Source organism: Geotrypetes seraphini, chromosome 2, assembly GCF_902459505.1.
Source record: "Geotrypetes seraphini chromosome 2, aGeoSer1.1, whole genome shotgun sequence".
Taxonomy (NCBI): domain Eukaryota; kingdom Metazoa; phylum Chordata; class Amphibia; order Gymnophiona; family Dermophiidae; genus Geotrypetes; species Geotrypetes seraphini.
Window position 1 is genome coordinate 217,330,275 of NC_047085.1, and position 26,129 is coordinate 217,356,403.

Here is a 26,129-nt window from a genome sequence, read left to right on the forward strand (position 1 = left end):
CATATCCCTCTATGCCTCTCATAAGGAGATGTGCATCTAGTTTGCTTTTAAATCCTAGAATGGTGGATTCCGCAATAACCTCCTCTGGGAGAGCATTCCAGGTGTCCACCACTCGTTACGTGAAGCAGAACTTCCTGATATTTGTCCTGGACTTGTCCCCCCTTAGCTTCAGTCCATATCCTCTTGTCCTTGTCACATTGGACATTGTAAATAATTTGTTTTCCTGCATGAGGATGAGTGGGAAGGAGTTGAGGGTGGTGAGAAGTATATGTGCTGGTACCCCCACCAAGACAGCATCCAGGGCGGACCACACCCCTCCCCCCATTACTATGCCATTGAATACTAGTAAATGTTTAGCTAATCTACAACAGTGGTTACACAATGGGTAATATAACTATGCATTCCTCATCCTACTTCAATTTTAGAAAATTAGTAAAAACAAAATTATTTAATCGATTTGTAAGTTAAGGTTTTACTGTTTTTACTTTCACAATGTTTGTACATACTGATGATTTTATATTGTGTTTTATTCCCTGATTGTCCAGCACTTCTTGTTGTAAACCGCCTCGAACTATTATGGCTTTGGCGGTATATAAGAATAAAATTATTATTATTATTAGGTGAATCAAACTCAGATATGTGCTAGAAGGGATGAAGTATATGCAGGATGAGCAGTTATTATAGTCTAATATTTTTATTTTGTTGTGTTTTTATTAATTTTGTATGTAATTTTGGAACCTGCTTAGATTTAGGCAGGCTATTAGCTTTTTAAATAAATAAAAGTTGAACATCAATCCATATAAAATAGCACACAACCAGATGCATGTGCAACTACTAATCAAAGTTAATTAAATGAAATCATTGATTGGTAGTGCTCAACTATTACTAGTTAAAGGATTATTGATCAATTAAGCTGCATTTGAATCTTGAGTGCATGCATAAATTTCAGTGTGCAATTTTGGTAATGATATATAGAATCCAGGGGTTTGTACATGCTACTCTTGATGCATTAAACTGTAATATGTGAAGTTAAAAACAAATAGTTCCAATTTAAAAGAGATGTTAAGGTGTAACGAGACAGTTTTGACATGTGTAAGGAAGGAAGTTATCAAGATGCAGTTAAAGGGGATTTTTGACTGCACCTTGATTTACCAAGGGATTCAACAACAATGGGATTGCTGAATCCCATTATAAAAGAATAAAGCTATTTGTGAGCAATCTTGCAAGCAGAATTATTCTAGCAGCCCAGGAATATTGGGCGAAAAAGCCAAAATGTTTCCAGGCTGGCAGAGCAGGCTCCTCGGCTTACTGTCTACCCTCCCCACCCCCCAAAAATAAGCCTTAGTTGACTCCTCAGCTCAAGTCCTCCCCATCAGGGCCAGTTCAAGGGGTAGTGGTACCCTGTACCAACTTTTGCTTTGGTGTCTCTCCAATCTTGTGGCCAATCTTCCTGCATGAAACATGCAGACATCAAGACTTTGTGGTGACTCTTTCGGAGCCTGTCATAGGGGAAAACACCCTCCAGGGATTCAAGACAAAGTTAGACAAGTTCCTGCTGAACCAGAATGTACGCAGGTTGGGCTAGTCTCAGTTAGGGCGCTGGTCTTTGACCAAGGCCGCCACATGATCGGACTGCTGGGCATGATGGACCACTGGTCTGACCCAGCAGCGGCAATTCTTATGTTCTTATGTTATCTTCTGTCTAAGGTTACAGAAGAGCTGATACATCTCTTCCCCACTCCAACCAAAGCATCCTGGCGGATCATTAGAGCTCCAGTTAGGGAGCAGAGGGTCCCCTCATTAAGAACATTGGTTTGGTGGTTCTCCCTCCTAAAAAAAAATGAAAGCAACATATTCCCATGTTATACAGAGGTTATGTTTCAAAAGGCACTTGGACATTTGCCCCCAGATTCTTTTAACGGTGCCCAAAGTTGTGCATGAAAATTTAGGCACATGTCTAATTTGTATGCACAATTTAATTGAGTAAAGAACCAATGAGCACCACTATCTGGGCATCAATTGGTAATGGCAACTATTTAGATTTGCACATGCATCTTGCTAAATGCTATTTTAAAAAGATGCATGTGCAAATCTTTTAATGCTTAACTGGAAAGAAGGCATGACCAGGGGATGGTTGGGGGTGTTCACTAAAGATGTGTGCAGTATTATAGAATTTTGGAAACCCGTGCCTGATTTAATAGGTCAGGATTTACACTAGGGGCTCCTTTTACGAAGGGCCTTAATGCACGAAATAGTGTGCTTTAAATTGCTGCGTGTGCTAGCCGCTATTGCCTCCTTTAGAGCAGGTAGTAGATTTTCAGCTAGTGTGCTAATCCGGTGTGTGCGATAAAACCGCTAGTTCACCTTCGTAAAAGGAGCCCTAGGTTTTGGTAGGTGTAAATCCTCATACTCCAAAATCTGGTGCAGATCCCCATACTACATGCTTTTCTATAAACAGTGCCTAACTCAGAATGCCATTTATAGAATAGCACTCAGTATATACCATATTTTTTGCTCCATAAGACGCACCTGACCATAAGACTCACCCTAGATTTAGAGTAAGAAAACAAGGAAAAAAACATTCTGAACCAAATTGTGTACTAACATACCAGGCTCTGCACCCAGCCCCCCTCACTCCCTGCCAGGCTCTGTATCTAACCCCACACTCCTTGTCAGACTCTGCACCCTGTCCCCCCCCTCCCCTACTAATTGTAATGCAATTTTTTCCTTTCATTTTTCATATGTACACAGCAGATATAAATTCTCAATACTGACACATTTCGATCACTAAATTGAAAATAAAATCATTTTTCCTACCTGGTTGATTTAATTAGTTTCTGGTTGGACTTCCTTGTGACTGTGTATCCAACATTTCTTTCACAACCCAGCTCCATCCCCTTTGAGTCCAGGTCTCTATCTATTTTCCCTATGCTTACCCTCCCCAGATCCAGTATCAGTTTTTCTTTGTTCCTACCACCACCTTTGTTCCAGGTCTCCCTCTCTCTCCCTCCTCTGTTATGATCTTGCATCTCTCTGTTCTTCCTCAGGGTCTCTCCCCCTCTGTCTCTTCTGTCTGCACCTCCCATAGTCCAGCTTCTGCCTCCTGTCTTTCCTCTTTGGTCCAGGCCTCTCTCTCTCTCTCTCTGCTGTAATTATCTCAGTGGCGGTCACAGCGTGGAAGACGATCTCTCACTGAGTACAGCAAGCGGCTTGGAGGAGAGGCCCCGCCCATCACGAGGGCCCCGGTGGGATGCTGGATCTGGATACCAGGGAGAGAGAGAGAGGAGCCTTCCAAAGGACCTTGAGACAGCCAGGTGCTCACTGACGCTAGGGAAAGCCATATTGGGCATGGGCATTTAAAAAGATACGACGGGTGGGGGTGTGGTGTTTAAAAAAGGTATCTTAATTGCATAAGATGCACCGACATTTCCACCCACTTTTGGGTGAAAAAAAGTGCATCTTATGGAGTGAAAAATATTTTTGGATGCATAAATGTGGGAGCCATTTACTGAATCTAGTTCTTGGTGCTATGCCACATGTCCAAGTACCTTTCTGTAAATATTTTCAGTGAAAGTACATGTGTACCGTGTTTCCCTGAAAATAAGACCTACCATGATTTTTAAAGATGGTCCTAATATAAGCCCTACCCCAAAAATAAGCCCTAAAGATTGACCCCCAAAGCCACCCTAACACTCTCTGACTCCATCCCTGACACTAGTGCTGCCCGATTTGACAATTATCTCTCCCTTCCTCTCTTCCACCCCAATTCTTCCTCTTGCCTTTCTCTCTTGCAGTATCTTTCCTTGCCTCTCACCCATCCCCTTGTGAAGCAGTCCGAGGCTTCTAAAAAGAGTGGCAGCGAACTGAACAGGCCTTCCCTCTGCAGCGTCTTTCTATCTCTCCATCCCATCCCTCTATACAGCGGAACCCCACCGACCTTCCCAATGTGAGCCTGACATACCTCCAACTCCAAAGCCTTCAAAACAGCAGTGGTAGTGGCAGCTCTGAATAGGCTGATTTGTGGCCTTCTCAGCTGGGCCTTCTCTCTGCCACGTCACTATCAGTGACGCGACAGCCGCTACTGCTGTTTTAGAGGCTTTGGAGTTGGAGGCATGTCAGGCTCATGGTAGGAGGGTCGGTGGGGTTCCGCTGCACAGACTGCCTAAAAACATAGAAAATGACCAAATAAGGTCTGGATGTCATGTGTCCCAAGCTAGAATACATATTTATTACAATGACATATATTTGGCTTCAGCAGCAATTATAGGGACCCTTATCAGCAATGATTATAATGATGTAAGAGACCAAACATGAGGACAAGATGTCAAGAGATTAGCAAAGGGTTGTTTGGTTCAAAAAACTTTATTGATGGATATACCACAAGGCATATCCATCAATAAAGTTTTTTGAATCATATAGCCCTTAGCTGATCTCTTGACATCCTGTCCTCACAACTTATTCGTTGTATGTTTTCATTCCATTGTTGAGGCCTGTCCCTGGCTTCCTATTCAGAGACAGAAAACAACCATGAACGATGCATAAATTATTCAAATAAAAAATATAATACTCTCAAAAGTATAGTAAAAAGTGATAAAAGAATCTAAAAGCATGACCTTGATGAATTCATAACAATATAACATTAGAAGTATGACAAACATAAATCATATCACAACGTAAAAAGGCCCTCTTTTACTAAGCCACGGTAGAGGTTTCTACCATGACTCAGAGCGCTAAATGTTCTATTGCTGCTCCAAGGCTCATAAAGTACAAAACTAGAGAAATAGGAAATGCAGCTCTCTCATACTTTGCAAGACATAAAGATAGTGGATGTAAATTCCAAAAATGGACATTTTCAGATCACTAGATTGAAAATGAATGTGTTCATGTATGTATGCATTTATCTATTTACAGCTTCTTGATATATTGCTGAAGACCATGAAATGACTTTAAAGTAGTTAACAAATTCCCAAAAAAATTTAAAGAAAAGAAACAAAGGAACAAAAACCCAACAATGACCAAAAAAAGAGTTAAGGACTAGAGACAGAAGGAAGAAAACTAAAAGAGGAATGTCAAAGGAAAGAGGAAGAGGAGAGACCAAAATAAAGAGAGAAAACTGTAGTGGATAGGATCATTAACCCAGTGGCGTAGTAAGGAGGTGTGTGGGGGGGGGGTGCAGCACCCCTCCTCCTCTCTGCCCCCACTCCATTCCTTTTTATGTGCGCGCATACCCTTATCTTCCCCCATACCTTTTTTACTTCCCCGGCGTGAGGTTGCTGCCCATGTTGGCATCGGCGTTCTCTCTGATGTCATTTCTGGGATCTGCACCTAGGAAGTAACATCAAAGGGCAATCCGATGCAAATGTAGGCATTCTGCTCATGCCGGAGAAGTTTTTAAAAGTACGGGGAAAGGGAAGGGGGTACGCACATGGCAAGGGGGTGGAAAAGAGGGCAGGGTAGGGGCACCACCGTCCCGGGTGCCGCTCACCCTTACGATGCCACTTCATTAACCTACATCTACTTTCCTCCATCTTCTCTTAACTCTCTTTCTAGGATCTTCAATTATTATTATACTTCTCTCCACTCCTGTCTTCCTCTGTTGTCTATTTCTGACATTGATATCTACCTCTCAGATTGCTTCTATTTAATTTTTATTCTATATTTCCACTAAGATTTCACTCCTCCTTGCTATCCACTTCTCAAGTTCCATCTTATTACTGCATCTATCTACAGCTTTTCATCTTTCCCTCATCCCAGCACCCATTCCCCATCTTTCACTCCTTCCCCAGCCTTCCAGTAAGTCCACCCATATCTGATATTTCCCCCTCAGTCTCCTCCATTCAACATCTTCCCTATCTTGCTCTCTTCCTCTCTCTCACTGTCCAGTGTTCCCTGTTCTTCCTATTCCCCTTGCTCCCATATATCTTTATTATTTTCCTGTGCTCAGCATCTCTCCTCTCTCTCCATATCCTCTCCATGTCCAGCATCTCTCTCTCTCTCTCTTGCATTGTGTCCTACATTTCTCCTCTATGTTCTTCTCCATGTCCAGCATCTCTCCTCAGTCTTTCTATAACCCATATTTCCATGTGCTCTCTGGTATCCATCTCATCCTTCTATGTACCCCTGTCTCTTTGCCCCTTGTGTTCAAAAGCTACCTATACCCAGCCCAGCATCTCCCCTCCTCCATCTTTATATACCACCATGTCCAGCATCTTCCTTCAAAGATAGAAAGTCATTTTAAAACTCCTCAAAAATACTTTGAAGTGCAGGGAGAGGGAGAGCAACGGAATCACGCGTCCATTTTACAATGAGCTAAGCTCCACCCCCTGTTTTTATGGTATATTATTTGTATTACCCTAATTTTTATTGTACAACCACCTTGAAATATATGATAAGGTGCTTCAGTGACGATGCCTATATCCAAATTGTAGCCTCCTACCAAGTTAGGTGCCTACCAGCAAATTAATTTTTGTTAATTGTTTTTTTAATTTATTTTTAATGATGCTTTCAAATATCAATGCCAATTTACCAATTTAAGAAAAATTAAGTTAGACACCTACATTGGTAGTCACCCTAATCGAGGCACCTACCAATAGGCACCAGTTATAGGATCAGGGCCAGATTCTATAATGATAGCTGTGGCAGTTGTGTATATTAGTAAAAGTCCACATTTATGCACATAACTTTAGGTGCAAATACCAAATGGCTGGTATAAATATTCACATTGACAATGTTGGCAATTGGGCATGTAAATACTAGTATTCTCTACCCTGAATGCAGAACTGACTGACACACCCTGACACTTCCTTGCCCAAATCCTTCCTAGATCCAGAATAGCGATTAAGGGCATTTATATGACTAACTGACAATTAGTATCAATTAACACTAACTGTAGCCTTGGATCTGCTAGCAGGTAATTAATTTATTAAGCTACATTTGTAACTAATTTTATTCCCTGAATTGCACACACAATTTTGCACATTAGTCACAAATCCGGGCATGAATTTTTGAGAATTAGAGGATTTGTGCATATTAGAAAATAGTTGCTAGTTCTAAAACTTAGGATTTTTGTGTGTGGTAGTGGTGGGGTTTGCAAGACACAAAGATCTTAGAAGTCACCTTTAAGAATAATAATTTATGTAATTTGATGAACTAGACTTTAGAAATATCTTTAGAATTCAGTTTTTCATTTTAGGTAAAAGGAAACATTAAGGGGTGCGCTAAATATTAGCACATACTAAACGCTAACGCGTCCATAGACTAAAATGGACACGTTAGCATATAGCATGGATTAAAACGGCTAGCGTGCCTTAGTAAGAGGACCCCTAAGTTAATTTTCATTAAATCTAGGGGGTCCTTTTATCAAGCTGCGGTAGGCGTTTAACGCGCGTTAAACCGCCTGCTGCGCTAGTCGCTAGCGCCTGCATTGAGCAGGCAATAGTTTTTTAGCCGGCCGCGGGGGTTAGCGTGTGATGAAATGTCCAACGGGCTAACCCCGCTAGCGCAGCTTGATAAAAGAACCCCTAGGTGTTTATGGCAAAAGACTTCTATAAGGCAATTACAGAGTAAAATAAAATGAAAATGTTGCATTGATACGTTATAATAAATTTCCATTCATCTATGAAATAGAAAGATATCATATTCATAACTGCACATGATTTTCACAGGCAGCGGACATGTGCAAAACAAATTTGCATGTGAACAGTAGATAACAGACTCATATTTGCCTTGAACAAACATGATCAGGATTACCGGTAATAACTTCAATAACAAATAACCTTGAACTATATCAACACCTTCAATAATACAGAAGTATAGCTTAAAAATCTGCTGTTAGTGTGCACATATTATAAATGTGTATAAGAAGCTAAAATTAAAAAAAGAAACCTTTTTGACAGTTATGACTCCTTCTTGTGTTTTCTCATCTGTGATGATTTCAAACATATCCGTTTCATCTCCACTGGTTATGCTATACTCAATGTCGGCATTTTCACCCACATCAGCATCACTGGCTTTTATTCTGCCAATAGGTGTCCCAACCGGGGTCGACTCAAGACAGCTGAATTGGTATGTATCTAAAAAAAAAAAAAAAATCAAAGTGCTTAACTTATACATTCTGAAACAAATAAACTATTGAAAACGGGATAAAAAACAGGATAAAAAACGGGATAAAAAACAAATTAAAATAAATAAATAAATGTTACCACACAGACTTTTTATTCTCCTAACAGTGTTCTTGCTTACCAATACAAGTAACACATTTACAAGGTACATGCAATGACCAACAACTTAGGAAACAAGGCAATCCATAGCCCACCAAGTTGAACAAGATACTCGAAATATCAGTAAGGTAAGATGAAAATGAACAATGTACCATGCTTGTAAAAACTTTTAGCATTTCCAACTGCCCCCCCTCCCCCATATCCATTACGGCATGTCAATTTAAGGGCAAATTTTAATTTTTTCAAACTTTACAAACTACTAGTGACCAAATTATATAGTTTATCATGATGAATCTAAAGCTATCTTTAGAAACTGCTTAAAATAAATCTTACATCAAGAGCTCCTTTTACTAAGCTGCATTAGCGGTTTTAGCGCGTGCTCTAGATGTTAACACCAGCATTGCGCTGGCTTAGTTCTAGCCACGTAGTGCAGGTTTAGCGCGTGCTAAAAACACTATCGCAGCTTAGTAAAAGGAGCCCCAAATGACAGTTAAAATATGTAGAATTTAATGAATATTTATTTGAATGTACAAATAGTCTGAATTACATCTGTAGCCACAAAAATGTCTTTAAAATGTCATTTATGCAGTTAATTTAATGTTATTTAACAAAATTCAACAAAGAGGCCATATCTTGTTTACTTCTGTTTCAGCTCATACGCTCCCTACTGTCAATCTGACCCCTAATATAATGTTCCTTTCTCTTCTGATTGTACATGTAGCCCTGTTCTCACACGCATACAATTTGCAGGCTCTGGCCAACTCATTGGGGTCAGAGCACCGCAACCAGGGCTCACAAAAAGATAATATTTTTCTGTAGTGAGGCAGTTTTTTCAGCTTGGTACTTCACGAGTTTAGGCACAGGCTGGAACCAGATAAATCATGTAGACCAAAGGACTACAATCACAGGACTCAATCACACTCACACAGTCCTTCACTTAACAGCTTATTAAAGAATCAAGTTAAGACTCAGGTGCAATTGATATATTGGAACTTTTAATTTAATTCTGTATAGGACGCCGGTGTGTGATTCTCAGCCACTTCTTAGGTGGCTGCAGAAACAGGCATCCTATACAGAATTCCCCCAAAGATTTTACACTTGTGGGTTCCACTTGTGTAACATCATCATCATCATCATCATAATTTTCCTCTTACAAGTTTCCTCTCTTCTTCTGGTAATTATTCAATAGTTACAACATTCTCATCAAGTAACTTTTAACCCCTACTCCTACTATTTTTTATCTAAGTGGAATATAAGGATCCTAATTTTCCATTACTCCAATTCACTTCTTAATTAACCATCACAAATTATTCTTATCACCACATAACTCTAAAGTAATATCTTCATTCCTCTGAGACACCTTTTCTTTCTTACACATTATTTCTCCAAACAATGATATATTTCTCAAACTTCTATGAGTACCTTAACAATCAGATAACATGTTTTAACATTAATAGCAGCATACTTAAATCTTCACTATTTTTTCTATTTCTTAATGTGATAATAGGGTATTATTCCTATTAACACATTCATTTTCTTACTGATTTTTTTTCCTTATTTCTTAATATTATAATAGGATATTGTTCCTATTAGCAGCATATTAAATTTCTTACTGATTTTAACAACACATATGAATCTTATCTTCTTTTTTTTCTAATTATGAGGTATCACATTGTTACTCATTTTCTTTTTTTTTGTTTTCTCCCCTTGCATTCCATTGACATCATGACATCTCGCCAACATACATCAGAATGGGGGAAGGGACAACTCCACCTTCTCCTCTCCCTCCACTTCCCACCAGCAGGAATGGGTGCCATATTTGCATCAGTCTTTTCCCGCCCATTCTCCATCCTGCTGGTACTCACAGTTTTATTTCCACTCAATTTACTTCTTGGATTCATTTCTCCAGGACTTGCAATCCTTTTGCCTCATGCTGGGCACCCTTTTTTTTAGCCCTGGTCCCACTAACATGCAGTTCATGGGCTCTGAACAGCTTGTTGGAGTCAGAGCACCCATAATCAGGGTTTACAAAAATATAAGAGTTTAACAGGCCTACATTCCAGTGCCTAGCATCCTGTCAGAATCACAGCCAGCAGCCCATGGTGATACCAAAGTCTGGCACCACCCATAAACATGCCCACTTCCGGACTTTCGTTTTACTATGTACTGTTGGCCACCAGGGATCTAGGTGCTGGTCTTGGAGGCCACATAGCGGTGGCTATTTTTTTTTTAATGAGGGTTTAATTGGGTTTTAATGGTGCGTCCAATTATCATATCACTTAAACTCAATTGAACTACTTACATTAGGCACTGGTAGACATGGTGCCTAACATAAGGCGACTTGTTTGTGAATTGGGCCTCTATGTATATTCAGTCTCTTAACAGCTATTATGGATTCAGAAAAATTTTAAAAACTTTCTCTTTGAAATCTGCTGATAAAATCTGTCTGAGGTTATTTGTTATGACTATATTCTTTTTGTACTTCGCCTCAAACCTATATTTGGATTCATAAAAAATGTTTAAAACGTATATCTTTGAAACTTGCTGATAATATTTATATTTCAGTAGTATCTTGTGGTTTGCATTTCTATTTCCCCGTTTTTAACTTAAATTTAAAATTTTGTAGAAAAGACTCATTGTAACCATACCAAGCTGACCTTTTCACTGTTGACATGACTGTCTTCCCTACCTCTTCACACTGTTCTTTCAACAGCTGGCAGAGGAGACGCCTGAGACCATTAGGTATGCAGGTAGGCCCAGGGGGACAGGCAAGAGGTCTTTGAAGCAGGCAGGGAGGAGGAGGCGAGAGGAGGCATTCATGGAGGGGTGGAAAGGGTGGAACTTTTTTTTAAAAGAAAAATGAGGAAAAAAAGAAGCTTATTTTGGCTCCAGCCCAATATTCATCCGGGGCCCGCATAAACTTTGGGCAGCCAGGCCACCTGGAAGTATGCCCCAATGTTTGGTGCTGGTGCCTGGACATGGCCTGGCATTGAATATTGGGGTATAATGTAGCTGGCGATGGTAAGCATTTATAAAAACACTGACCGGTGCTGACTAAATATTGAGGGGACTGAGCCCATATTTTTGAAAAAGGGCAAAGACAGTCCAGAAATGATGTTACCGAGGTTGGAGTGAGGAGCAGGTTGGAGCTTCTGCTCGTGCTGGCGAAGAGGTAGAGATACAATGGGGGTGAATTGAAAGCACACATGCAGCAGGAGTGGAGTGGGAAGGAGCTGGAGCAGAAAGGTGCCGGCGCCCCCAACAAACAGTGCATGGGGTAGTCCGCCTCCCGCCCCCTCCTTAATATGCCACTGTATCCATCTATCTAGAGAGAGAGAGAACCACTTACATCTATATCTCAGTGGTTATCAGCCCAATCCTCAGGACACATCAAAGCAATCAGTTTTTCAGGATAGCCACAATAAATATGCATGAGATAGTTCATTGTGGAGCTCTTGAAAACCTGACTGTATGTTATGACAAACGGGTTGAGAACCCCTGATCTATAGATATAGATAGATTGAATAGATATAGACAGTTGTATATCTATATAGATAGATTAAGTTAAGCACCTAAATCACTGGTGCCTCTTATAGAATCTGGCCCTGATTTTCTGCATTCTTTTCCATCAATATAATACAAACAACACTGTCTCTTCCATTACTTAATTTATTTTTATAGTATAAACAGACACAAGAACACAAGAATAGCTTTACTGGGTCAGACCAACGGTCCATCCAGCCCAGTTTCTCGTCTTTGCAGATGCCAATCCAAGTCACAAGTACCTGGCAAAAAACCAAATAGTAGCAGCATTCCATGCTACCATCCCATGTCTGTCTCAACAGCAGACTATGGAATTTTCCTCCAGGAATTTGTCCAAACCTTTTTTTAAACCAGCTACATAAACTACTCTTACCACATCCTCTGACAACGCGTTCCAAAGCTTAACTATTCTCTGAGTGAAAAAATATTTCCTCCTATTGGTTTTAAAAGTATTATTCTGTAACTTCATTGAGTGTTCCCTAGTCTTTGTAAATCTTGATGCAGTAAAAAATTGATCCACTTGTACTTATTCTACACCACTCAGGATTTTGTAGACTTCAATCATATCTCCCCTTAGCTGTCTCTTTTCCAAGCTGAAGAGTCCTAACTGCTTTAGTCTTGCACTATTCCCTCTAAGCTGGGGGGATGCCAGTGCTTACCCTAGATTGGTGGCATGGAATGCTGTTATTATTTGGGTTTTTGACAGGTACTTGTGACTTGGATTGGCCTCCGTGAAGATAGGATACTGGGCTAGATGGTCTGACACAGTAAGGCTATTCTTATGTTCTTATGTCATCCTAGTATGGGACATCAAGCCATTGTGACATCACTGAAGAGGTTAGCTCTTAGATATCGGTGGAATGAAGCATTATGACATCACGGACTCAGGTCTGCAATGTTGCTACTTTTTGGGTTTCTACCAGGTACATGTGACCTAGATTGGCCAGTGTGGAAACAGGATACAGAGCTAGATAGACCATTAGTCTGACCCAGTAAGGCTATCCTTATGTTTAACATTGTGTTTTCAATCAATAGAGACAGGCAGATTCTCTAGAGTCCTGTGGATCTTGCCTGTTCCTCACTATTGAGCCCTCCCTCACTAGCAGGACTACAGATGGAGGACTCCTGCTCAGCTTAGAAGGAATAGTGGGTGAATGTATAAATAATGAAAATATGTCCCAGATGGTGCCAATTAAGCTATTCAATTTAAAGATAACTATTAAATGCATCTTACTCTGAGGAAATCGAGGAGGATTGTTGTTGACATCTGTCAGTGTGATGCTCACTGTAGTGGTCCCAGATAATCCTCCCATCTGGCCTCCCATATCTTTGGCCTGAATGACCACCTGGTAATGTTCCCTGTTTTCCCTGCTCATATCTGGCAGAGCAGTCCTGATAATGCCTGTAGGGAAAATGTCATCAGATATCAGCCATTACAAATTGTATTTATACAAGACATTTTAAAATATTAGCTCTCTTCAAAAATAAATAAAAAATGAAAGGAAAAGGGATACATAGGAGTTTTGTACTAGAGATTTTCTGATATTTTGTTTTTGTATGAAAATGATTAGTATACTGTATACAAACACAGAAACATGACAGCAGATAAAGGCCAAATGGCCCATCTAGTCTGCCCATCTGCAGTAACCATTATCTCTTTCTCTCTCTGAGAGATCCTATCTCAGGCCCTCTTGAATTCCGACACAGTCTCTGTTTCCATCACCTCTTCCAGGAGATGGTTCAATGCATCTACCACCCTTTCTGTAAAAAAGTATTTCCTCAGATTACTCTGGAGCCTATCACCCCCTTAACTTCATCCTATGCCCTCTCATTACAGAGTTTCCTTTCAAATGAAAGAGACTTGGCTCATGAACATTTATATTATGTAGGTATTTAAACGTCTCTATCATATCTCCCCTCTCCTGCTCTTTTCCTCCAAAGTTTACAGATTGAGATCTTTAAGTCTGCCCCCATATGTCTTATCACGAAGACCACACACCATTTTAGTAGCCTTCCTCTAGACCAGTGGTCTCAAACTCTCGGCCCGGGGGCCACATGCGGCCCACCAGGTACTATTTTGAGGCCCTCGGTATGTTTATCACAATCATAAAAGTAAAATAAAAACTGTTTCTTGATCATATGTCTCTTTAGCTATAAATTAAAATATTATTAAGACTTAGCCAAAAGGAAAGATTTATAAACTATAAAGAGTTTTACCTCATGCAAAACTGTCATTTCTTTAATAAGACATTAACTATTTTTTTCTGAGGCCCTCTAAGTACCAACAAATCCTGCAAAGGGTTTGAGTTTGAGACCACTGCTCTAGACCAACCTTTTTACATCTTAACATTGTATGTGTTGAATAGGATCAAGAGATTATAATTTTAAGCACCTAGGATTTTTTTTCATAAGAGTTAACCAACACAACTTTAAATCACAAGGATCTTAAATTTAGGAACCTCAAAAGTAGATGTGGCAAGGGTTGGAAACATGTTTAGAGGAAGAAGTTAGGTGAATATTGAGAACTGTGATGAACATTTAACAGGAAAGTCATAAATCTGTGCTTTACTGGCTATTCATAGGATCTGTGGTGAGGGGTACATTTCTGGGGAAGAAGAGCAAAATCACGATGGCTTCTACTCATTATTTGAAATTTGGATGCATAGGAAGGGTAGAGGATCAGCGCTATGAGAATTTAGCTTCAGTAGAGTGAGAGTAGCTGTAGGAAGCTGTTGGAGGCACCAGAGTTTAAAAATGGTAGCGGCAAAGGAGGATGCTGATGACCCTTTATTGTGTCACCATTACTGAAGCTCATATATGGAAAACCATCACAGAAACACCCTAACTCTGTATTGTAACACATTACTGAAGCTCAAATATTGTAACACCATTACAGAAGTGCATATAAACCACTCTAAATTGACTCCCCAATCATTAGAAGTGGTATAGAAGTTTTCAATAAACATGTTAGGAAGGATGGGGAATGCTATGTATAATCAGTTAGTTATTTTGTGGAAGAGATGGAAGGATTCTGGATTATTGATCACATTGGACAACCATAGTCATCAAAGGCAAAAAGGCTTAAATTTAGAAGTCTTACCCCTTCTTTACAAAGGTGCACTAAACATGCATTAAATGCTAACACATGCATGTTATCCTATGGACGCGTTAACGGTTAGCACATGCTTTGATTTAGCGCATGCTAAATCTGCGCTAAAACGCTTAGCGCACCTTTGTAAATGAGGGCCTTAGTTTTAGATTCATAATAAAAAATATGCACCTATTGTATATTGAATTTTTAACTTGACTTCCACACTATGGTGTTTATTTTACAAGAGATATTTTTGTTTTAGGCATCCAGAAACCAGCTCTTAAATGTTCATATTGCAATAATGTCTAAATCTCAATTTTACAAAAATGGGATATGAAAATCTAAAACTGAATACAGAACTCCCCCAAAATTTGTGGGGGTTTCATTCCAGGAACCTCTGCAAATTTTAAAAAAACACAAATGTGGTTTTTTTACCTGTCAAAAGGCAGGTAAGGCAGGAGAGGGCAGCTGGAGCGCCGGCAGGTGAGGAAAATCACTTGCGGTCTGCTCCGACCACCTCTTCCTGTAGTGAAATCGGGCTACATCAATCAGGAGCTGCTGTAACATGCAGCTCCTGACTGGTGTAGCCCGACTTTACTACAGGAAGAGGCGGTCAGAGCAGACTGTGAATGAGCGAGTCCGCGATTCGTGAACAGCGAATTTGTGGGGGAACACTGTAATGTCCATATGATAAGGACATGTAGTCTTTGTGTGATTTAGGAAGGGCTTGGACTGTCTTTAAAAAATACACAGGAATGAACATCCATGTCCTAACAGATGAACATGGTTATTTTGACTTGCTACCTAGAACGTCTGGTGGGCTATTTTGTTGTTCTTACTTTCTGGAAGATATTTATTGCACATGCAAATGAGGATAACAAGTATTAGTAAAACAATTCTGATAGCAATGAAACATCTCGTATGCAGGTACAAACTTTACAACACACCAACACAAATTAATCCCAGTTGAAATTTGGGCCTACTAACTAGTTAGCACATACAAATGTCAACATGCTAGCTGAACAGTGCATTCACACCCATTCCCCATCCCTGACATGCCCGCCTCCAAAAATAAATACAAAAATATAAGAAATGCATGCTTAGGATTCATTCTATACATGGTGCCCAGATTTGGGTGCCATAACATGAAACCTTTTGAGCTGAGGAAATCACTACAAGAAATACCATCTTGATTGTAAGATCCTTGAGTGTAGCCTTCTTCAGCGGTTCAAACAGAGCCCACTGCAAAACTCACAAGACCAGATTTAGTTTCAAGTCAGGAGAAGACTTCCTTAGAGGAAGCTAAAGCTTATTAACCCCCCCTTAAAAATCATACACATCCGGTTCTATAACATGCTATAGTTGCCACTTGTACCCGAAGGGAACTGTATGCTTGACTTTTAGATGAACTTTCCTGCTGGAATAACAGAATTTGAGGAAGTGATGACTGAAATGGCGAGATGGCACGCTGCGTGTACCAAGAGTCAAACATTCTCTATACTCTAGTGAAAGATGCAGAAATAGAACATTTCTTTGCAAAAGGGTGGTTATAACCTCATCTGAGTAGCCCTTTCTTGTGAGCTTTGACATCTCAATAGCCAGGCTGTAAGACTAAAGTGGGAGGGATCACCATCCTAACTGGTCCTTGGGAGAGAAGATCTCGTGAAACCTGGTATAAATCCTTATATATAAGTTAGGCACAGATTCCTTGACTTCTGCATGTCTATCCCCTCTCATGGCCATTTTCAGTTGCATGTTAAAAGATGTGTGTACACATCTTTACAGAATAGGGGAGGAAGGCAGAAAGGGAATGGGATTTATATACTGCCTTTTTGTGGCTACACATTCAAAGTGGTTTACACTGGTACTTATTTTGTAACCGGGGTCACAAAGAGCAGCACTGGGATTCGACCCCATAATCTCAGGGTGCCAAGGCAACAGCTCTACCAATAGATCACTTGCTAGCTATCAGCTCATTATTCAATCACAATGCACATGCAAATTGGGCATGTGTCCAAATTTGTACACACAACTTTGGGTGCCATATAGACAGTAGAATCTGGGGGATAGCATACAGAATATCTCTGCTGTCCAGGTAATAACACTCTTCAGATATTCAGTTCCTGTCACTATCTGGACAGCAGCACTAAATATCTAGATTCTTTCACCTGTGGTGGCTGAATATTATTTTTACTTTTATTATTATTGTTCTTGTTAGTCCATGCATAGAATTTAACAATCCACAGTCATAAAGTTCAAGCTTAAAATGAGTATAACTGTATTATAGCACTACACAAACTCCCTCTTTTACAAAGGTGCACTAAGCATTTTTAGCACGCGCTAAATCTACGTGCATGCTAAACGCTAACACGTCCATAGGCTAACATGCACGCATTAGCGTTTAGCACGTGGTTAGCGCGCGCTAAAACACTTAGCGCACCTTTGAAAAAGGAGCCCAAAGTCTTGAAAAGGACACTTAGATGAGTGTAGTCAGAAGTAACTAATGTAAATTAATATTCTTACTACACATTGGACCTGTAATTATATCTATAAAAATGTAAGCAGATTAGCATAATGTTGAATGCTTTCAATATTTTTGGCCAAATAAAAAGAGGCCTGTATACTGACCTAGATCAGGATCCACTGAGAAGTATGGCTGTCCCTGGAGAATGCTGTACACAACACGTGCACTGTTCCCATAGGAAGGATCGTCAGCATCTAAAGCTGTAACCTGAATAACTGAAGTACCTGAAAAAAGAAACATAAAAATAATTAGAAACACTAAATAGTGCATACATAGCAACATAAGAATAGAAACAAATGACAGATAAAGGTCACTATGGTCCATCTCCTCTGTCTAGTGAGATGGCTAGAACTGAGCTTGCCATTTTATGTAGAACATTCAGGCTATGCCCTTTTGTTAGTAATTTTGTAAGGAGCCACCCAATTTTAAATGGGGGGGGGGGGAACCTGTGCAAATGGTGGTATTCTAGTCATTTATACACATAAGTGGGAACTGATGTTTTATATACTGACTAGAGCAAAATAATATGCTATCTTTTTATAGTGTATCGTTTGCTGGCGGGTGTGCTCACAGTCAGAACTTAGATGGCTCCTGGGTAAAACATGCTAATGTATGTGTAAATTATAGCATTCCTTAATATATGTGTGCTGTGGCTAACACATAGGAGAGGGCATTTACAGTAGCTTTATGACTGGTGTAAGTGATTCTATATGTATATATTTATATATGTAGGTATAATATGAATAAATGTATTATATATTTTATATAGGTATGTACAGGTAGGTATGTATAAGCAAGTAGATTGATTATACATATATTATAGGTGGAATAAGAAAGAGAATGATTTAAAAGGTCTGTAGTGAGAACCAATTCAGAAAACACTAACTCTGTATTGTAACACTTTTACAGAAGCTCATGTATTGTAACACCATTACAAAGCTCATATAAACCGCTCTTAATTGACTCACCCAGTCATTATCAACAGTATAGAAGCTTTCAATAAACAATAACAATAATCACATTTTCTGCTAGTTTGCAAGTATTCTCTTGAAATAGATGGCTTTTTATCCAGTTATCCTAAGCTAGCTATTATAGAATTACACTCTGCATTTCTATATTTAGGACTTTACCTGCCACTTTGCTCAAGTTACTTCCCCCATATGCCTTTTTTTAGAGGTATGCTAGGATTTTACCTCATGTTTTTTGCAGAGCACACAAATTAGCATTCTGTCTTTGTTTCGGGTTGTACTTGCAACCATGCACAGTTTATACTGTGCCTCTTGTGAAGTGTGGAAGTCATGTAAGTTTTGCTTTTATTCCATCCTCTTACTATATAGGGACAATCTGGGCTTGATTCTATACTACTTATCATTTCTATAGAGGGGTTTCAGTACATAGACCATCTACCTACTCACCAGATCTTGTTCCATCTGACTATTTTTTTGTTTCCAAACCTTAAAAAAAATTTGAAAAGGTAACAATTTTCAAGTGATTTGGAGGTGATTGCAGCAGTGGAGCAGTATTTCAGTGACCAAACATCAGAGTATTTTTTTGGAAGGATTACAGAAACTTCAGACATGATGTGCCAAGTGTGTTGAACTTAGGGGTGACTATGTAGAATAACTTGTAAGTTTCATGGCTCCACATCATTCTCTTCTTGGTTCAAGTTCAATAAAAGTTTAATAAAATTTGATAAAATGGCTTATCTGGAATTACCAAGCGAATAACAATCCAATAATTATACAAATTAAGACATGTATTAAACACTTACAACTAACAGGGTTGACATGGCAAACCAGTCCATTAGACCAAAAAGGAATGAACAATTATGGTTGGGCTGAGAACTTTTCAGCACCCTCTCGTAACTTCTCAGTTAACCAACAATCAGCACTATTCGTGTCAAAGAGAAATGTCTTTATCTTTTCCCAAAAATCTGAACAATTTTTTTCTCAGGTTCCTGTTGTTGTTTTTTCCTATTACTCTTAGTTTAAGCAACTCAGGAACCTTTTCTACTATTCTTAAGCAACTCTGAATTACCCTTGGACTACACTTGCAGTCGTTCTCAAACAGCCAATATTCACAACCAACAAATACAACACTGCTTTAAGGACAAATCCTAATTTTTAGTGAGAGCACCTTTCAGCACATCTACACCACCCAAACCACAGCAGCTCGGGTTTACTGAAACAGAGCCGTTCCTTTGACAATGAAGCTTCAGCTGCCACCAGCTGACCTACAGCCAATCAGATGTGTCTACACAAAACTTCTCACTGTTTTTCAAAACACGAGCCACATTCCAATCTTCATTTTGAAAACTACAAATCCCATAGGGAATAATGAAAAGTTCACAAAATGGACGAAGTAACCACATTAACCACACTGAAATTTAATAAAACTTATACACAGCACACAGTTCAATCCAGGACATCCTCTCCATATTTTCAAAATTAAAAAAAAAAAACGAAAGAATGCAGCACATTGTTCTCAAAAACAAGAACTAAAATTTATCAAAAAATCTCTGATGTCACCATAGAAAAATTAAATATAGAGGAGAAGGTTCTTTCAGTATATTTATATTAATATACTACCCCCAGACCCTCCATAAAATCTATGAATGTGAATACAGTGTTAAAGAAGTACCGTATTTTCACGCATATAACGTGCGCGTTATACGCGTTTTTACCTACCGCGCATACCCCTCGCGCGTTATATGCGTGAGCGCGGTATACAAAAGTTTTAAAACATAGTTCCCACCCCGCCCGACGCCCGATTCACCCCCCCAGCAGGACCGCTCGCACCCCCACCCCGAACGACCGCTCGCACGCGCTCCCACCCGCACCCGCATCCACGATCGGAGCAAGAGGGAGCCCAAGCCCTCTTGCCCGGCCGACTCCCCGACGTCCGATACATCCCCCCCCCGGCAGGACCACTCGCACCCCCACCCCGAAGGACCGCTGACTTCCCGACAATATCGGGCCAGAAGGGAGCCCAAACCCTCCTGGCCACGGCGACCCCCTAACCCCACCCCGCACTACATTACGGGCAGGAGGGATCCCAGGCCCTCCTGCCCTCGACGCAAACCCCCCTCCCCCCCAACGACCGCCCCCCCCAAGAACCTCCGACCGCCCCCCCAGCCGACCCGCGATCCCCCTGGCGACCCCCACGACCCCCCCACCCCCCTTCCCCGTACCTTTGGTAGTTGGCCGGACAGACGGGAGCCAAACCCGCCTGTCCGGCAGGCAGCCAACGAAGGAATGAGGCCGGATTGGCCCATCCATCCTAAAGCTCCGCCTACTGGTGGGGCCTAAGGCGCGTGGGCCAATCAGAATAGGCCCTGGAGCCTTAGGTCCCACCTGGGGGCGTGGCCTGAGGCACATGGGCCCAACCCGACCATGTGCCTCAGGCCGCGCCCCCAGGTGGGACCTAAGGCTCCAGGGCCTATTCTGATTGGCCCACGCGCCTTAGGCCCCACCAGTAGGCGGAGCTTTAGGATGGATGGGCCAATCCGGCCTCATTCCTTCGTTGGCTGCCTGCCGGACAGGCGGGTTTGGCTCCCGTCTGTCCGGCCAACTACCAAAGGTACGGGGAAGGGGGGTGGGGGGGTCGTGGGGGTCGCCAGGGGGATCGCGGGTCGGCTGGGGGGGCGGTCGGAGGTTCTTGGGGGGGGCGGTCGTTGGGGGGGAGGGGGGTTTGCGTCGAGGGCAGGAGGGCCTGGGATCCCTCCTGCCCGTAATGTAGTGCGGGGTGGGGTTAGGGGGTCGCCGTGGCCAGGAGGGTTTGGGCTCCCTTCTGGCCCAACTACCAAAGGTACGGGGAAGGGGGGTGGGGGGGTCGTGGGGGTCGCCAGGGGGGTCGCGGGTCGGCTGGGGGGGCGGTCGGAGGTTCTTGGGGGGGGCGGTCGTTGGGGGGAGGGGGGTTTGCGTCGAGGGCAGGAGGGCCTGGGATCCCTCCTGCCCGTAATGTAGTGCGGGGTGGGGTTAGGGGGTCGCCGTGGCCAGGAGGATTTGGGCTCCCTCCTGGCCCGATATTGTTGGGGAGTCGGCAGTCCTTCGGGGGGAGGGATGTATCGGACGTCGGGGGGGGGCATCAGGCTTTCAGGATGGGGACAGACCTTCAAGGGGGGACAGTGCACGGAAGTCAGGGGGGGTGAACGGAGAGTCGGGACAGCGCACGGAAAGTCAGGGCGGGCGAAAGGAGCGTCGGGCAGCATGCGCGGTATACCCGTGAGCGCGGTATACCAAAGTTTTTGTACATATCATCGTGATTTCTGCGCGCTATACCCGTGTGCGCGTTTTATACGGGTGCACGTTATTTGCGTGAAAATACGGTAATTCATATTCATATTACTAAACATTAAAAATAAAATATAACATCACCAATAGGCGCACTATAGTGAATCATACTTAACGATGCCTGTATGGAACCATTTTAAAAAATAGACCAGTTTTCAGTATGCTTAAGAAATAGGCATCTATATAGATTCCTAGCCATGCCTAAAGGGAGCAATTCTGTAACAGGCCACCTAACTATAAAACCACACCCAGACATAAGAACATAAAACATAAGAGTTACCATACTGGGGCAGACTGAAGGTCCATCAAGCCCAGTATCCTCAGCAATACAAGGGCAATTCTTTAACCAGGTGCTCATAGACACATACCCCTTTGTGTGTGTATATGCAGAGAAAGTAGTACACTTCTCCCTCCGAATTCGCAGGGGTTACAGGCGGACCATAGGCGTGAATATGAAAAAACCGCAAATAACTTTTTAAATGTTATTTGCGGTTTTTAGAAAGAGCCTTTCGTTTTTATTATTGGAACTGCGAATAACTTTTCTACAGCGATTTCTGGGCAGGCAAGCAGCAATTTCTGGGCAGGCAAGCAGCGATTTCAGGGCAGGCAACCAGTGATTTGTGGGCAGGCAAGCAGCAATTTCAGGGCAGGCATGCTGGGAACAAGCCTTTCTCTCTATGGATGCTGGGAAGCAGCGTTTTTCTCAGTGCATACTGGGAAGCATGGAAGCAGCAAATTTGTGGGAGAAAGCATTGTAGCAGCGATTTTCAGAGTGAATGGTAAGCAATACACTTTTTTATCAGTACAGTAAAAGGAAAAGAACTTTAATGATCATGTAATTTGCGGGGGGCAGAGTTAGCTTCCAAAAAATCGCAAATAAGTAAATCTGCAAATACGGAAACCGTGGATAAGGAGGGAGAATTGTACTTCCAAGTACAAGTGCCCTGAACTGAGGCCCCACCTACTACCTCCTGGGCCTGATTGAGCAGCCCTTTAAAGGGCTGTGTGTCAGGCAGGCCTACACTGTCGGCAGGCCCTGCTGAAGGCAAACGTCAAAGGGCCCTTTGTGCGGCGTAGAACGAAGCTAAAACCTCTGCCCAACTTCACCCATAAGTAACAACAGTCCACAAAGCAATACATCGGAGGAAATCACTATTCAAATCTGAGTTTCAAGGCCCCAAAATTTGGAACTGCCTCCCGACTGGCTTACGTCATACCTCCTCCTATCTTCAATTTAGAAAGGTGCTAAAAATGTATCTTTTTTCATTATAGTCTTGCTATGATTCAAAATGTCTATGTTGCTAACCTTATATAAGCCGCAACAATTCCCAGTTGGCACGTGCGGGATAAAAGAAACAATATAGTATGGTTTGGTATGGTAAATGGCATTCTGTTATGGTGTCCATAAGTGCAATGGAATTCAAATGCAGCAGGAGCATACATGTTGCCAGGAGATGGAAGGAGCTCTCAGTTACATGCACTCATGCTGCATGTCTATGGCTGGAGTAACTGCATTTGCCTAAATGTCAAGTGTGTTAATACTGGGTTTATGCTAGTATTCTATGGTTGTTTGTTTGTTTGTTTATATCTCGCCCTTACCCAGGGCAGGTTACAAATGTACATACAAAACTACAAATTATAGCAGAAATACATACACAATCAACAATAAATACTCCCACAAGACAGAACAAGAAATGCAAACAATAAAATACATAGGCGACCCACACCTTGTTATCATCTTCTCTTCATTAATAAAATAATCTCATACCCTATATTTCATCTGACAAAAAAAGATGCCATTTAAGCAGGTTTTTTTTAAGTTCTGCATATTCTGCTGACGTCGAATATACTCAGGGAGATTGTTCCATTCCCTAGGCCCTATACAATGGAATATACTATCCCTAGACATTGTCAGCTTCAGCTCTTTCACAGATGGAATAGGGGTTTGGTGGTTCGGCTGCTCGTACGGGCAGTGGCGGGGAGGGGGCAGGAGAGGCGGGGCAAGTGCTGCTACCGGAAAATCGAGGGACTAAGGCTTGTTTTCGGGCATAGGGCTTATATTAAGACCTACCCCGAAAATCATGCTAGGGCTTATTTTCAGGGTAGGTCTTATTTTCAGGGAAACACGGTACATAAAAGATAAACTCTCAAAAATTTATCAAAACATCAGCAAAAAAATCATATCATAAAATTCATCATCTAATATTCAATTTGCATGGGAATTTTCTGTCATCTGTTAGTTTAAAGTAATTAGGTAAATGAAATTCTTACAAATAGGCTTGTCTTTAATAATTTTTTGAAGGATTTAAAATATGCACATAGTCTTAATGAGGAAGATTCCTGGAAGAATGGTATAAGAAGTGAATATTTTAAGAGATATGCATGAAGGAGAATCCTTCTAAGGTAATTAAAATGTCATAGAAAGTAGAATTTTGCGTCATGGGAAGGAGTTCAAATGACAGTGAGAGAGCCAGTGTTATTTGGAGCAGCATTAACCTAAGACTTCTTTTTATTGCTGTGGTTTGAAGGAGAATAAATTCTTTATGATAATTGGCCCAAAATGAGTTAGTTACCATAGAGAATTTTAGATTTCAATTAGCTTGTGAAAGTTTAATAGCAATGTTTCTTTGGATGTAGAGAAGGCCTTTGATTGTGTAGAATGGACTTTCATGTATCAAGCAATGGATTGGTTTGGTATATGATATGGATTTATTCAAATGATTCAAACCTTGTATAGTTCCCCTTCTGCCAGATTATATATTAATAATACATTCTCAGAGTGTTTTTGTCTGAGGAGGGGAGTTAGACAAGGATGTCCCTTATCTCCTTTGCTTTTTTTATTGTTTTGGAACCCTTGTTGTTGGCTATTCGGCAGGCAAAAGAGATACAGGGAATTCCAAATGCAGGTCGAGATTATAAGGTTTCAGCTTATGCAGATGATATTTTGCTTCATTTGAAGAATCCTGAATCTACCATCCCACATTTACTGGAATTGATTGATCGATTTGGCAAATTTTCTGGTTACAAAATAAATTGGAACAAATCAGAGGTTCTTACATTAATTGTGTATTGTGTAAAAGGTTTATTTGACCCATTCCCATTTCTTTGAAAGGAAGAGGGTACAAAATATTTGGGTATCATGATTCATAGAACATTAGAGGACACAATGACAGTAAATGAAAAGTCTTTATTGCTGAAAGTCAAAGAATATGTGAGCATATCTTTCTTGGAGGGGGAGAGTCCAAACCATCAAAATGATGATTTTGCTTGTAGTTTGTTACCAAATGAGTATGTTACCTGTTTATTTTCAAAGTTCATTTTATAAGAAATTAAATGGGATTCTTACAAAATTTATTTGGCTAGGTAAAACTGCTAGAATAGCCTTAGTATTTTTGCAAAAACCACAATTGGTAGGGGAGGGGGGGTAAATTCTCCAAATTTTTATAGGTATTATCAAGCCTTCATTGTGCATCAGGGTATGTATTGTATCCTCACTGAACTCATGGAAAATCTACCAGATTGGCTGATATTAGAGAGTCACCTCATGTCCCCATTACGTTTGAGCCACATTTTGAATATCAAGCTGCCCTATCTATACAAGGACAATAGTATTCTTTTCTCCACCTGGAACACATTAAAATTCATTAATAAGTTGACACCTACTCCAATACAAAATCCTATGTCAATCTCTATGGTTAAACTCCAAGATACAAATCGGCAAGTCAAAAATCCTCTGGAAACATTGGCAAGCAGGCATACGTATATACTTTAGATGATGTGATCTCAAATGGGAAAATGCTAAATTTATTACAATGCAACAATCATTTGGCATATCAAAGACTCAAGCTTATAAATGGTTGCAGTTGAAACAGGCCATTCAGATAGAATTCCCTGATTGGCGCAACTTAATAAATGCCGGGCCTATGTTTCCAGAGAGATTTCCTAGTTCATCAGGCCACCAAGTGGTATAAATTAATATCCGAATATTTGAATAAAAAACCTACAACGAGCCTAAAAAACATTTGTAGCATTGAGATAAAGCAGCAGATTTCTGCAACTCGGCCCCGGATTTGGACTTGGAGGATGAGATATACAGCGTCAGCATCTATGAGGCAAACCTGGTTTTTATTGTTACATAGAATTTTTTGGACCCCAGTTCATTTGCAAAAGTTGGATGGTTCAAAGTCTAATAGATGCTGGCATTGTCATCCTGAAGTAGGGACACTGGATCATTTATTGTTCTATTGTCCCTTGATACTCAATTTTTGGAAATTAATATGGGGACAAGTTAATATGATACTGGAAACATCGATCCTATGATGTAGTCATTTTTGGGACATTGTTGAAAGCTAAAAATCCATTAGATAGGTATAAAAGCAGACTTTTCATAATTATGACAGGGATAGCCAAGCAAATAATCACCAGGAATTGGAAGGTATGGGACAGGCTAAATTTTTCCT

At 40.9% G+C, this 26,129-nt stretch overlaps 1 protein-coding gene across 1 annotated transcript in view; it reads right to left on the minus strand.

The window, feature by feature from the left end:
- Positions 1-26,129, minus strand: part of CDH9 (cadherin 9) — a 249,558-nt gene that overhangs the window by 110,944 nt on the left and 112,485 nt on the right. The window contains 3 exon segments of the mRNA XM_033933251.1: positions 7,885-8,072; positions 12,997-13,164; positions 17,482-17,601. Of these exon segments, the coding sequence (XP_033789142.1) occupies positions 7,885-8,072; positions 12,997-13,164; positions 17,482-17,601 (476 nt within the window).